Source organism: Lycium ferocissimum, chromosome 3 (assembly GCF_029784015.1).
Source record: "Lycium ferocissimum isolate CSIRO_LF1 chromosome 3, AGI_CSIRO_Lferr_CH_V1, whole genome shotgun sequence".
Lineage (NCBI taxonomy): Eukaryota > Viridiplantae > Streptophyta > Magnoliopsida > Solanales > Solanaceae > Lycium > Lycium ferocissimum.
The window spans coordinates 21,532,247-21,548,472 of NC_081344.1; the positions used below are offsets into that span (position 1 = coordinate 21,532,247).

Here is a 16,226-nt window from a genome sequence, read left to right on the forward strand (position 1 = left end):
TAAGTCCTGGCTTTATATAGATATATAGATCCCATAAAAATTCGTTGGTTGATTGTATGTTAAATTCTTGTCATCTTTAAAGAATACTACATGTTCTTGATGTACTAATCAAATCGACAATTTTAGTGCCTCACGAAGCAGTACCTTAATATCCTCTCTATCTCAGAATGAATGTCTTTATCACATGCTAATTATTCGACGAGAAATATTTAGCCATGTTACGTTCATGCATGCATTAACAACCACTGATCTGCCAGAATAAACAAATTGCAGATAGGAGTATACGGGAAACAGGGAAATTAACTTTCATTTTTCGTCTATCGTTGCTTTTGAATATTTTCCCAACTTTAATGAAAACCTTCATACTCGATATATAGAATCTAATTCTTCTTGGACATATGTAACACCTATATATAGTTTGTCAACTCTCCTATTTATTAGATATATATTTCATAAAGCCCTAAAAACACTACGTTACTACAAGATCTAGATCTAGTTTCCTTTCATCAACCCGAGTCATATATGGCTGCAGCTGGAATCACTAGGCTTCCCCAGAGATCACCTCCAATTAGGTTATGCTATTTCTGATTAGATGCTAATTAATTAGAGGTGCTTTTTTGCTGTATAATTCTATATCATTTGCAAATGCTCGTTAAGGATGTATATACAATTTACATGTGTATTTACTTGACTTTACAGAACTGCTAAAGGTGTGGCATGTATATCCTTTCCTTTTAGTTCGTCTCAAAAGGAATGTTCTACTTCTTTATTTAAAAGTAACTTATCTTTAATTTAGACCTCTTATTTTACATTAATAAGACGATTTATCGTCACACAGATGTCCGACTTGTTTTAGACTACAAGATTCAAAATTTTATTTTAAAATATGTGTCTAATCAAACACTAGCACATAAAATGGGATATGGGGAGTATATAATTCAGGTTTTTTCACATATTTACACAGAGGGTTCAAGCCAAAACTATCATATAGAAACCATGTGAATAAGGCACCACGGGAAATAGAGGGTGGCACTAATTATAGGTAGGGGCGGAGCTACAAATGATACAGTACTTCTCGTTTTTTAAGTGTCGCGGATAGTCTCTTTTACACATATGGATGAAATGAGGATTCTATCCTAAAATCCGGGTTTAATTAAATCTCAACGCTTCATCAGAAAATTAAATTGTGCAAATAGGATAACAATAAAACTATATATTTGTATTGGTACAAAATTGTTTAAGTAATACTACTCTTTATATAAGGGATGCTTTTAGTGTAACGACAAAATGACGCAAACTAATATTAGGTCGCAAGTTTAAATCAAAAATGTGTCATTCTTGCATTATAAATCTTGTTTTGGAAGAATTTCTGACTCTGCCACTCATTAGACATGTCCAATCTTTTAATTGATGACCTGATCACGGGATCTGAGGTCTCATATGATTAAAGCACGTTGCCTAAAATTTACACTAGTTTGTATATGCAGGTTGCAACAGATGCTACAAGTGGGACGTTGGATGAGCAAGGTTGCTGCAGGGTTAAAACAGAAGGATGAATCTAAAACATCGGCGAACGAGAAGAAAAAAGCATGTTGCTGGATACCTGATAATAGGACAGGGATATATTTCCCAGAAGGTCATGAAAAAGTGATTAATGACTTACCAAATGGTGCAGCCTCTCTTACTCGGACATACTGGCTGAGGAGCGAAGATGGTGTCGACAAACCTGATCCTGATTTTCCCAAAGGCCATACCGTTACTTATATAGGGAAATATTATTAATACTAATGAAATGCATATATATAAATAATAATAGCTGTTATTTTGTATTGAAGGTTTGACATTAAATTGTGTTAAACTAGATTATAGGAACGCTGACGTTTGGAGTCGTTCACTTGTAACAACCGGCTGCTCTAGTGCTCTTGGTCTTAATTATTTACTAGTAAATTCACCGGTGCTTAGCACGGTTATGAAAAGACACAATGAATTTTAATAAAAAAATAAATCAGTTGAGATAAAAGAGATAATCTTCTTTTATTATGAATAAAAGTCAATTCTAATATTGAAATCAAACGCGTATATATATATATATATGACGCCACCTGCAGTGTGAGGGATTAGGCCGGACCCCTACCTTGTATATTAATAACCAGAAGAAGAATTCATGCGCTCGAGGTATGAAATGCCTAACCTCATATACAGTTTGTAAAGCAAAGAACATTCAATCCTTGCTAACCAAGGCTTAGTTTTAAAAGTTCACAAAAATTAGGACCAAAGGTCACTATACAGAGGATTAGAGTATATATGACCCTCTTGATCGTAGTTAAGCTTCCAAAAGTATAAGATTAGACTATACATCAGGAACTACATCAGAGTATTTGATGGCCTTGATCTTTTGTTCCTGATCCTAAAATTAGGAAATCTCCATTTATCCATATTGACAAGCCCTTTCACTTGTCTTGGAAGTTCTTCAAAGTTGGTGTAGACGCTCTGTCCTTGTGAGTATTATAACTCATAGTTATGAGCAAATCTGCCACCTTGTTGGCCTCACGAAAACAGTATTGGATAGACCAAGAGGTACCTTCCAGGGATATTCTAATATCTCGAATGATTTTATCAACATGCCAAGGGATTTTAGCATCCTTGATGCATGAGATGATGAGAAGAATAGAATCCGTAGGCGTTTGGCCATGAAAACCAAATACTTTTCACTTTATTTGGAACATTTGAAGTTGAAGATGGAGTTGTTTTTGTTATAGTTTTTGCAAATAATATTTAGTTGTTTGAATGTATTGAAAGTGACAAAAGTGAAAATAAGGTTATAGGTGTTTTTCAAATTCCAAATACAACTTGATTTTCAAATAAAGTAAAATAATTTTCCAGAAAAAAGTGAAAAATTCTTATGGCAAATGGGTCCTCTGTTTCCAGCTCCAGATTTGTAATATTATGATGATACACCATTTGACCCTAAACAAGGGTGCTTTAGCTTCCGCAATGTTGCTCGGGCCAGGTTCAAGTTATCATCTTTCCTTGTGAGCTTCTTATTACTGCTCCTCCTCCACTTGAATTGTTTTTATGGCTCCTATCACTGTTGATCTTGAAGAAGTTGCTAGTTGGCTTGTTCTAGTAGACAGTCCTGCACATTTTAAAAGCAATCTTCTTGTCTAAAAGATGAGTTAGTTCCTTCCAAGACAAATTATACTTAAAATTCAAGAATTGGAGTCTAATAATAGAGATAATAGAATGAGAAATATGATAAAGGAGTTTTGGGACAATTCTTACCACCATAGCTGAAATAGGATTGCATGGAGTAATGAGACCACCAAGTGTTTAAAGCCTGCTGAATGGAGTTGAAACTACCTGAGATACCAAAGAAGCCTCTGAAATGCCTCCATGATGCCAAGGCCGGGGGACCATTAACAAAGATATGGAGAATGTTTTCAGGTTCAGCAATTCTATGATAATGGCATTTAAGATCACTTCTAATACCCAACTTGAGGATCAAGTCATCAGTTGGAATCTATCTATGCAAAAAGTAACAAAGGACATTTTGAATGGTAAAGCTTTATGTCACACCTTACTAATGAACATATTCTCATTTCTAGAGCATCTCAGTAGGTTCCATGCACCGCCAACAATGAAGGTATAATTGTTACGTTGCTCAATTTTCCAAATTGGTTTGTCTTGCGAAAGGGTGATTTGCATATTTAGGATGTGATCCTTAATTTGATTACAAACCCTTTCACATAACTCCCAATAAGGGTGTTAAGTGGGCCGGGTCGGGCCGGACCGGGCCATTTAAACGTGGGCTACAAGGGGCCGGGTCGGGTCGGGCGGGCGGCCGGGATTAAGTGGGCGGGGGGGGGGGGGGCTTGGAGAGGGAAAGGGTGTCCGGCCCAGCCCACCTCGGATAGGGGCTACACCTCGGGCTAACCGGGCCCGTTAGTGGGCCGGGCCGGGTTTTCGTTAGTGGGTCGGGCCGGGTTTTAGTTAGTGGGCCGAGCCGGATTTTAATTATTTTTAAAAAAAATTCTAATACTAAAATTTATTAAGTTTGATACTTTAAAATCTAGTTGTTGTCAACTTTATTTTAACCATCAAGTTCCTTAAATTATACTTTGGCCCTATTTTCAATCTATAAATACCATTCATTCTTCTCCATATTATTTCACAATTCCCTACTCTCCTCTTTCTCTAAATTTCCTACTCATCTAAATGGGAACTAAATGGGAACAATGCACATGAGTTTTCATACTAAACCAAAGCTCTTAATTTAATTATCTCATCTGATCCTAATTCCTAATGTCATGTGCAGATTGTCACCTCTCCATCATCGGCGGAGACATTTCAATACGCTAAAAAATATTTAATTATTATTATATATAAAATATTTGAAACTAATAAGATTTTATTAATATATTATTATATATATAACTAATAGTTTATATTATTATATCTTGTATAACCTATTGAAATATTTTTGAACTTGTGTAAGCCAACAGCAAGATAGTAACTTAAAAGGGTATTTAATTTATTTCACGTATCTGCAATTTCAGAGGCTTGTTATTTCACTGATTTTGTCAGCCTATTATAATGTCTTGTTGCTTTTGGGCACTGATCAATGTTTGTCCTCTTTGCGTAAATTTATCTTGGAGTTGTCTTGTGTAGGATTAGTTTTACACAATTACATTTATAGTTCTATTTTGACTGCGTACAGATTATTATTCTTGTAAATAAAATTATAAATAAAATTATAACACAAATTTGAAAAGAAATTCAAAGGCTCAGTGAGCCTTTAGTTTTCATTTAGTAGCAATTAAATATTAACGGATCCGACTCCTCTCCATTTTCATTGTCTCCATTTTCCCCAAGTTCTTACTTGAATAAGAGACACATTACATGAGTTAAAATTAATGGTTAAGTTTTAATTAACTAAAGTGAGATTCTAACTATGGTTTGAATAATTAATAAATATTTCATATATTTGCTTCCAAAATTTTAAGAATCCCACAATTATAACTACGCCTATTTTATTGGGATACAATGTTTTTAAAATACTTATTATTAGTAATAAATGTAGTACTTATCTTTTTTTTTTTTTTTTAATTTTAAGTGGGCCGGGCCGGGCCGGTGCTCTGGGCCATCACCCGGCTGGCATTGTAGGGGCTTGCAATGTCCACCTTGTCCGCCTGACCCCTAATAAAACCCACCTAGCCCCAAATTGCACCTTTTAGTGGGCTTGGGCCGGGCAGGTGGTGGGCCGGGTTTACCGGGCCGGGTTCGGGCTGGCCCGGCCCACTTGACACCCTTAACTCCCAATTTCCAATAATCATCAAAGAAGATATCCTTAATGCACAGCCTGTTAAGAGTGGATTCAGGAGGAAGAAATTTGTATATAGGACCCAAAAAGGTCCAATTATCAAATAAGAAAGAGATATTACCCTTCCTACTGACCAGCAAATATTCTCCTCCACAATATCTTTATTTGTGCACCTGGTTTTCCAATTGTGAGATTGCCCTGCTCTCCACTTCACTTTAACAGGATGAGACTTTCGACTATATTTAGCTTTCAAAAAATGAAATATATATACTAAAGCAAGTGCGTTAAATACTTACTAAATGTAAATATAATACATAACTATATCTCTACCTACCAATATGTTAAAGTGGGAAAGACATAATTAAGATGAAAAATTGATAGACAATTATTGACTCATGTAATGATGATAAATTTTTATGCCCTTAAAAATAAATGATCCCTTTAGCATTAATGTACAGAAATGTAAAAGCACTTCATATATAATTAAATACTATTAATTCCCAATAAACTTTTTAGGTTATTTAAGGTATGTGAAATTGAAACACAAGGACTAATAGAACTACGTGGGAATGTAGAAGTACTTCATAATCATAATAAATACTAATTATCAATAAATTTATTAAGCTATTTAGCGTATTTTCAAATGCATGTATATGAGCGTTTAAACAAAAATACAAATAGAATAAAATTATTATTACTAATAATAATAATAATAATAATAACAACAACAACAACAACAACAACAACAACAACAACAACAACAACAACAACAATAATAATAATAATAATAATAATAATAATAATAATTTGTTTACCCGTTCTATGATATTGATTTGTTACTATGATTATGTTTTTGGTAGGTTTTTAATTTTTTAATTTTTAATTTTTGTATAAATTTAAATTTCTGTCAAATCTAGTGTAAACCAATATACATAGAAGGTTATTTACAAGATTCCAAAATTTTATCTTGTAGAAACATCTCACACCAACTATGAAAACCCTTCTTTGTTCCTAATATTCTACCCTCAATTGTATTATCTCCCAAGTGAATTGACTTATTCGAAAAAGGCCTTGTTCTTTGGAAGATCTATCTCGTGTCTAGTACTACATGGTTCCATTCTGCAAGAAACCCAAATCATTCTCTTGAAGCGCATCCTCTTCATCATAAATGATCCGCTTGCCCTGAAATGACCTGGACCAATAGGGAAATCCCAATTCATTGGGCTTTTCGATACAATCAAATAGAAAGCCCCAAGGGTGCCATATTCCTATCTCTCTCTCTATGATATACTTACAGTCTATTAATCATGGGGTATCAAATAAAAGAGAAGCCTTGATTTTGTTGACAGTACAGCGACAACATACTCAAAGAAATCTCACAAATTCAAATTCCTTACATGGCTATATTATTTTCAAATTCAAATTCTTTACATGGCTATATTATTTTCTTTCTTTATTTTGCCAATCAAGATTATATAAACCTTAAAGTTATTTCATTATATCCATATGAATTCATTTAATAACCAAACTCGATTCCTACTTTCTATTCTAGTATAACGATCTTAATAGATTAAATTTTCTTGACTCACTATTTTCATCAACGATTACTATTAGAAACTTTTATACAATCGTATCATCTAATCTTCTTTAATACAAGGATTTTATATAAAATGTTAAATTATGACAAGCAAATACTAAAACTAATTTAGTATTAGACAATTACTATGGTAAAACTAGCGTCGATTGGTCACTTTTCGAATTTGCAATTAAAAATATTTACCATTAACAAAGTAGTTGCAAAATGATCATGTTTTATGAAGAAACAATCTGGATAAAATTATTCCTAGCTAAAATGCTGAAAAACTCCGACATAATGTCTTAAATTTGAACTTATACAAGTATAAAAAAAAAAATAAAAAAAATAAAAAAAAAAAAGTTATCCTGATTTAAATTGTAAAAACTGAGTTCAGGACACTAGCTTTTGTAACTTAAAACTTGTGGACTTCTGAAACATAAAACATCATAGCTAAAAGGAGATTATATATATACACAATGTTGCCTATTTGTTGCCTACTTCGAAGATTATATATATACACAATGTTGCCTATTTCATATATATATATATATATATATATATATATATATATATATATATATATATATATATATATATATATGGATTTCAATATTTTCACACCCTAATATTCCACAAGTTCGGAAGTATTCCTTAAAGAACTTATGCTCCGTTAAGCATACATTCAATTCTGAAGGGCAAAAATAGAGACCAACCCATTTGATGGACAAGAATTAAAAACCAGCCCATTTGAAGGGCAAAGCATTTCTTCCACTAAACTATTTATTTGCAACACTAATATCACAAAGCTAAATTTTAATAGTAAAGTCTCTAAACTATGTGTTAGTTGCCCAAAAAGTTCAAATCACCAAAACGTTAAATTTTCAGCGTTGAAAAATGACATGTCATTGCCACATCATTATTTTGCCTGGATCGAAATGCCGTGTGAGAAACCTTTGCTAAAAAAATCATATTGATATAACCTATATTTTATAATAAGAAGTTCAAAAAATATTAAACCTATATTTATGAAGTGTATCGTCTTTAAATCAAATATAGGGACATCTCAACTAAATTGAGGGATCTAAAGCCACATCTTAATGAAAGACCTTATGCTTTTTTTAGAAAAATGATAGAAACTTCGTATATTATTTTTATTTGAAGTCTACTTCTTATCGTTTTAAGATGCAAAGTTATTAATATTTCTTATAATCAATTCTTATAACAATTCTATTTCAATTGATTCATAATTAAATCTCTGTTAAGAGATTGTTGATCTTAGGCAAGATTTTATCAAGTTTAATTTCAAAAATTTCTTTTCGTAGCGACAACTGCTATATGGATTGTTAACACTATTTTATATGCAATATAGATATTTGCAAAATAATAATGTCTTTTACCTTATTGAGTTTATTGATTAGAGATTTTCTTCTACTTGTACTATTTTTCTTAACACTTTTAATTCAGAAAATAAGTCTAAACCATCAATATTAGAGTTCCTAGATATTATTGTGTTTTAAGAAAGTTTCAAGGCTAAGACTATTTTTTCAGAGTCTCATCATGTAATATCTCAATTCTTTTACCACTTAATAGAAAATCGAAAATACTTTCATATGCTTCGAATTGTTCAAATATATTTTTATTAAACAATAAACTTTTTTACATTAATTACTCAACTTTTTAAAATAACAATTTTATAGATAAATCTAACACTAGTAAAATTAAAAGTGAGGCGTCTGAAAATTTGGTTACTTAAGACTTTGCTTCATTGACTTTACTCTTTAGCCGATTGTTTTTAATCTTTTTATGGAAGAGAGGAGTAAGGATTAGAATTGAATGTCTAAAAACTGAGTTCATATAAATCCACTGCTCATATATATAAAATTTTAAAAAAAAATTAAAAAAAAAAGGCAAATTTACCATCAAAGGCGATTCAATTCGAAGTTTTCTCCTAATAAGGAGTATTTCCTAACTACTTAACAATTAATCTAATAGTGTAAATATATCTTTTTTATGGAAAAGAGGAGTAAGGATGGGAACTTTATTGATCAAGATTTGGAGTGCAATTGTGAGAAGCGATACACCAGAACTAACAAATGTTCCGCCAGTACTGCCTCAGGGCCCATCCAAAATAGCAGATCCAGAAGGTACAAGCGAGACATAATTGGGATTTCCACAACTTAGTGCCGTGTTTATAGCAGTATTAGTGTTTTTATCTTGCAACGGCCAACTTCCTGCTATGAACATACTATTAAATTGTAAAAATCCCGATATTATTGTCGCACTTCTACCCACTAAACTTGCTATACTTCCAGATGCCTAAGGCAGTACTGGCGGAAGAATTGCTCGTTCTAGTGGATCTCTCCTCACTATTGCATTCAAGATTTTGATCAAATAAAGTTCTCAGCGTGAAGCTTTAACTTGGATCTGATACCCCATGATTAATAGATTGTAAATGTATGATAGAAAGAGGAGAGAATGCAATTGAGTGGTGGAAAATTAAGGAACAAATAAGGGATTTTATAGTTGGTGTAAGATTTTCTTACCAAATAAAATTCGGAAATCTGATAAATAACCTTCTATGTATATTGGTTTACATTAGATTTGAAGAAAGTTTAAATTTATAACAAAACTATCAATTTTAAAAACCAACCAAAAGCATAATCTTAGTAACTAAACACATATCAAAGAATAGGTAAATAAATTATTGTCAAAGAATAGGTAAATAAATTATTGTTGTTGTTATTATTATTATTATTCATATCATTATTATTATTAATTTTATTCTATTAGTATTTGTGTTTAAATGTTCATACATTGCATTTGATAATCCGCTAAATAGCTTAATGAATTTATTAGGAACTAGTAGTATTTATTATGAAGTGCTTCTACATTCCCACGTAATTCTATTAGTCTTTGTGTCTCAATTTTCACATACCTTAAATAACTTAATAAATTTATTAGGAATTAATAGTATTTAATTACTATAAAGTGCTTTTACATTTTTGTGCATTAATGCTAAAGGGACCATTTATTCTTAAGGGCATAAAAATCCATCAACATTACAAGAGTCTATTTGTCTATCAACTTGTCATCTTAATTAGGTATTTCCAACTTGACATTTTCTTTGCCGAATAAAAATGCATTAAATTAATGAAGGAAATTCAAAGGTAATTATAAACTAGGATTGATCAAAAAGATGCAATCCCTAACAGCAACACAAAGAAGAAGCTCCAGTAGACTCATGCAACAACCAATGCTAAAGTTCAGGAACCTTATTGGCACTTGTTTATCACCTCATTAACAATCTAAGGGACGTTATAACTCTTCTCCAAAGCATCATTAAATCATAATTAACTCGTTACTTGTAAATCCTTTCCGATACTTATCGTATGCATTGCCTTCTCTAGGCAACTTTCTCCTCTAACATTGAATGCCTTTGAAATCTTACTTAAGGTCATCAAATGTCATTCTTTACTTATTGAAACACCGTATACTTTGTACTCTTCGTTAGTCTATTCGCTACGCATCAACGGAAAATTTTTCCGAGGTGTAACAGAGATATTCACGCTACTCCTATTCCTATAAATGTTGTAAGCTCGTGACCCTTGAGATTATCTTGATATTGTTGATAATGTTTCTTGTGATGATAATGATAACGATTATGATGACAAGGTGAATTCTAGGGGTGCCATCTAAGATATTCGAAACGTTCTATTCCAAGAAATGTTAGAATGTTCATGACGTTCGATATTTTGAAATACCTCTGGTGAAAGTTCTTCAAAGTGATGATGATAATAACAACGGTGATAATAGTAATAATGGCAAGGATGATGATGATGTTGACATGACTTAAGCACACCTACGTGTATATATATATATATATATATATATATATATAATAGCATAACACCGAGCTTGTATGGCCGGGTACGATATCTAACGCGCGCGCACCACTGCAGGGGTACGGATGACACTGAGCCTTGGTAGGGCCAAGTACGGATAACACTGAGCCTTGGTAGGGCCAGGTACGTATAACACCAAGCTTTATTATGGCCGGGTACGTGAGACACCGAACCTCTATGGTCGGGTATGATACTACTATATGTACAAATGTATGAAATGGAAGTTTCCCATTAGAAAGAGGATAAGTAAATTTAACGAACGTCGTTAAAGGTATACCTAGCTCTTTCATTTCATAACTCGTCCATCTTATGATATTTCTTATGCTTTTATTATGTTATTGATCATCCTTTACATACTTAGTACATTATTCGTACTGATGTCCCTTTGCCTGGGGGCGCTGTATTGCATGTCACACAGCCCCATATTGCTTTGCAGGAAAGTTATCCAAGAGTTTGACTATAGGATGTTCCAAGCTATCAACTGGATTGGTAAACTCCATTCAGTTCGAAGTGATGCCGCGATGGAGTATTCCCGTATGAGCTGAGTCATATACATTATCAGTATGTTGGGGTCCTATCCCAACTTAGATTTTAATGTCATATCTTACGTTAGAGACTTTTGCAGACAGAGTCATGTATACAGTACATCAGCCTTGTAAGCAGTTATGTAAGCCGATGTATCATTATGCATTACATTACAGATTTCACTTGATTTGAGAAAGACAAAAATAATGTTTTTTTGAAAAGCTTTCACCATGCATTTCATCTCATGTTTTAAGAGTCCAGTGAGACTATAAGTCTAACGAGAACCAGCGGGTTCGCTCGGCTCTAAGTAAGGGTCGGGTGCCCATCATGCCCTATCACGATTGGGATGTGATACAAGAACTTAGCTCTGGACTTGTTTTTAGTAGCTAAAACCATTTGGTATGACACTTAGCTTCAAAAGGACTTAAGGCTTTAAAAAGGAATTCTGTGAAAATCCTGTTTGTCTTGCTTGCTAAGTTACTCTGACTTGAAGTCTGAATATATTCATGTTTGGTTTGATATATGTTCTTACTTAACTTGGATGCTTAAATACTGATTTGAAAGGTTATAGTATAGGAAGACATATTGGACCTATGATCTGCTTGGAACTGGCTTTAAATCTTGAGAATGGAGTTGGCTTACTTACTTACTCCCCTACTTGCAACCCCTAAGTTATTTTAGTTTGACAAATTGAAGTTTGAATCCTATCTATCATTGAAAATATGGTTGAGGATGTGTTAATGTAGATGTTGCTAGCCTGTTTTGATTCTTTGGCTGATGTTCTGATCATTTGACACTGTTAATCTAAAAGGAAGAAGAACTAGAAGTAGCTTTGATTAGGAGTTGAGTGCTATATTTGTTTATTTGCTACCTTGTCTCTTTCACCTCCCAAAGTGATTTTAAGGCTTACTTTCATGCTCTATGTGTGACAAACTTTTACTGAAAAATCCTCAAGAATTCTATTTAACTTGGGATATTGATGAGTTAAGAAAGGATAAAAAATGAAATGGTGAGTTCAATAATTATAAGTCTCTTATGCATTTGTCCTTTTTCCCATTTCCATTACTTGGTGATTCTGCTTATATATTCCTGTTTCCTAGATGCCATTTAAGACCTAGGATGATTGTCATGAGACTTATATCCCTCCCCCTCTCCCTCCCCACTTGATTATGCAAATCAGATTTGAGTATTTTACTATGGACTTTTCCTATTATGACCATATGTGACCTCTACTTGTGCCTTAGTTCATTTGAGTAGTCCTAGAAACAAGTTTGAGACTAGGATACCACTTAAAACCTTTGCAACTGTCCTATATGATCTACTACATGTTGGAATACCCTGTGACTTACTAGACCATTTCTGCAGTCTATCATGAGTTCTTATATTATGCCTTTTAACTACTTGTGCATTCTGGGAACTAACTTGTGGCTAAATCATCATTTGAGACCTTCCTTTGCGGCACATTATAATCTGGCATGGCCAAAGATAACTTCTGAAATCTGTTAAGTTCAAGCTTGGAAAAATTCAAAGTTTGGAGCTCTGATAAGCCTCAAAACTAGCCTTGTTTTGTCATTTTGATTCTACAATAGATTAGTATTGATTGAAAGTGGCAGACCATACCTAGACTACCATATCTATGCATTTGCTCACCTTAAAAGATAAAATTTAGCCCAACATGTAGGGAGCTTAGAAATACTTGTTTGAATTTGCTTGATCTTTCACCCTACATCACTAATTAGCTAGCTATCCTAGAACCAAAGTCAATATGACTTTTGTGTCCTAGCTACTGTGCACAGTGCTATTCTTGTTTGTATCCCCTGTTATCCTGTCATTTCTGTATTGCTTTCACTCTGAATTTGTTGATAGTTTACTTCTAATTTGGATGATATAAAACCTCAGGGAGTTTGTTTGGTCATTGCTGGTAGTTAAGTGTTGATATGGGCTTGAAGGTGAACTGTTTGGAACCCTTTAAAATTCTTAAACTAATTGTGTGTTGGCACTGGTCTTAAGACCTGTTTGTGATGATTAAAAGTTAACTAGCAGCATGAGATTTTGGCCTAGCTGTGTACATGTTTATAGGATTTGAATCGACTAAGTAAGAGGGGGTGTATATCAGTTATATGGAGGGTATGCAATTGCGATTTGCTCTCCATTAGGTGTATATTATGTATATTCAGTTTTGACACTTAGAAAAATTCATGCCTATTTAAATGGCTAGGCCAGTCGGGCCTGTTCACTATTTCAGCCGACATATGTTTTAAAGAAATGTCCTTTTTGCATAACTATCCCTTCCCCATTTGTTTAAAAGTTATGGGCCTAGCCCAATTCTGTTGTAATTTAAATTTTTGGCCTTGTAATTTAATGTATGTCCTTGAGCAAAAACTAATTCAATGTATACTCATGTTCATTGTAAACCCCTATCCGTTGGTGGGTCCAACGGGGCCCACTAACTTTCCTAGATCGAGTCAGCACAACTTGGAGCAAAAAATAGAGCATATGTTGGAATTAAGACGAGACTGATTGCACAAATATTTTCCTTTTTGGGCTTGGTCGGCCCAAATTCTCTACCTCATTTAAATTATGTACTTTAAATTATTATTGCATAATTATTGTGCCAATTGGAACCCTTATGAGATTGTCGTATTTTAAAGTCGCCAAAAAATGAATTTGCAACAAAATTAAGACATAGTTGTAAAGTATTAATGCAAATTAGGACTGATTTGATTAAAGGACCAAAACTGCCGACTTTGTGAAATTTGGGATTTATTTGAACATTTACGAAAACTTATGGACTTGGACGTGTGGACTGATTTGGACAAAACATGTGAGACTAATTATGATTAGTTAGACTTAGGCTTAAAAAATAAAATTTGACTAAAACTTAGCAAAAGATAGAATAAAAAATGGACTCTCTCTCTCTCTCTCTCTCTATATATATATCTATATATAGAATATTATATGGACTATAATAGTATACCTAAATTATTTTCTTAAAAACTGTTTTTCCTATACTCTAAAATGTTTTTTCAAAACTATTTTTTTTTTGGGTGAACTTACGAAGAGTCCTACTTAGGCTACGAGCCTTCGGGTATTAGCCTAATTGTTCTAGTCCGACACCCTAAACGCCCAATTTTGGGCAAAATTTTATCACTTTTGATTCTTGAAACGTGGTATATTTTGCATAAATGACTAATTTCTTTTTGCGGAAATATGAAACAAAAAACTGTTTTTTATCACATTCAATTTATATTTACAAAGGCATACTATTAAAACCCGTAGGTCAACCGTATTTTACGGATCCTTAATACCAGGGTGCCTAACACCTTCCCCGGGAGATCACCAGAACCCTTACCCATACTTTGGTTAGATTAGGATTCTTTTAAAACTTAACCGCTTTAAATGAACCCTTTTTGAACTGATTTTCCTAATTTCCTAAAAATTAGGTGGCGATTATAAAATAAGTCCATTTAGAGCACCATCCATGTAGATGTATATTTTTTCCTTTTTCCCGATACGATTGACAACCGTACTTCCCTAGGACACTTTCCTTTTAAAATGAGGCAAGTGCAAATACAAATCGGAAAAATAGAATCGCTACACATGTTACCCTGCAATCATGTTTTTCATCCTAACTGCATATATCAGCCTCAATGGCTAGAAATATAATTATCTGTCATCGGGATTACATGCATATTGTGCCTTAAACTATAAGCTGTCCTGATTGTCCTAATTCAGTCTTATCACTAATTTATTTATTTATTTTTAAAATGTTTGTATTATTAAACTCTTGTATAATACATCATTATAGACTTAATAGTTAAATCTCTATTGAAAAAGAGATACTACAATTACTATGAAGTACAATTAACTATTTGTTATTCGGGTTCAGTCTTATCATATTCTTTTCTCGATAGATAAATTATCCATAAATTATGAATATAGATAAATTATCCATAAATTATGAATTGAAAATATTTCTACGTAAAACGACTGACAAGAGTTCTTTTTATCCTCTTCTCTCTCCTAAAAGTTCATGCAAACCCTAATACTACAAACCCTAACCTAGCCGTATCATGGCCACTCCGGCCACTGGTCAGCCGTCGTCGGCGGCTGACCAGCCTCTCCCTCTAACCTCCTCAATCATATTTCCACCTCTACCTCAATCCAACCTACCCCCTTCATCTTCATCTCAACCAAACCCTAATTCTTCAAACCCTAATATAAACCCTTCTAAAAACCCTACTTCTTCAAAAAGCTTTGCTAACACCTTAACGGGTAGAGAGGAAGTCTATACAACAATAAAGCAGCAATGTGAGCCTATACCTAGGAAGAATCTAACGTATATTGATGGTATTCCAATGGTGAAGTGAACCGAGGCTGAAATCAAACGAATGGAGATATTGGAAGACCTTCAACATGCAGTAATAGGAAAGTTTTCTCATGGATGGCCTGATTTGGAAGAACTACGCAACATTATACCATCACAATGTGGCATAAAATGAGACTGTAAGGTTGGTTTATTTAGGCCAAGACATGTTTGATCAGATGCTCACTGATGGAAGATTTTATCAATCTTACGTCCAAAGGTGCATATTATTTAAAGGCTAAAGATGGTTATACTTATCAGATGAGGCCCCTTATCTATGATTCTAAGTTCAAAGTGGATGAAGAAACATCTCAGGCAATGGCGTGGATTTCTTTTCCAAACTTATTACCTACTTTCTTTGTCAAAGAATCTTTGTTTACTATGGCTTCTGCTGTTGGAAAGCCTTTGCAGTTGGACATGGCAACCATAAACAAGACTCGACCTAGTTGTGCTAGAGTTAAGGTCCAAGTTGATCTTTTTGCTAAATTACCTAACTTTCTGATGTTGGAAATAGAGGATGAGGATACAAAGGATATC

General features: G+C 33.4%; 1 protein-coding gene across 1 annotated transcript; it reads left to right on the plus strand.

Moving 5' to 3' along the window:
* Positions 1–459: 459 nt before the first annotated feature.
* LOC132051026 (uncharacterized) lies at positions 460–1,996 on the plus strand. The gene is made up of 2 exons (XM_059442336.1): positions 460–572; positions 1,488–1,996. The coding sequence occupies exons 1-2, from the start codon at positions 523–525 to the stop codon at positions 1,780–1,782; spliced, it is 345 nt and encodes a 114-aa protein (XP_059298319.1). The 5' UTR covers positions 460–522; the 3' UTR covers positions 1,783–1,996.
* Positions 1,997–16,226: the final 14,230 nt, after the last annotated feature.

Excerpts from the sequence above, each read along its gene's own strand:
- LOC132051026 (XM_059442336.1), top strand. The coding sequence starts at position 523 with ATGGCTGCAGCTGGAATCACTAGGCTTCCCCAGAGATCACCTCCAATT. Across the intron at positions 573-1,487 it reads CAGAGATCACCTCCAATTAG|GTTGCAACAGATGCTACAAG; the intron begins GTTATGCTATTT and ends TTGTATATGCAG.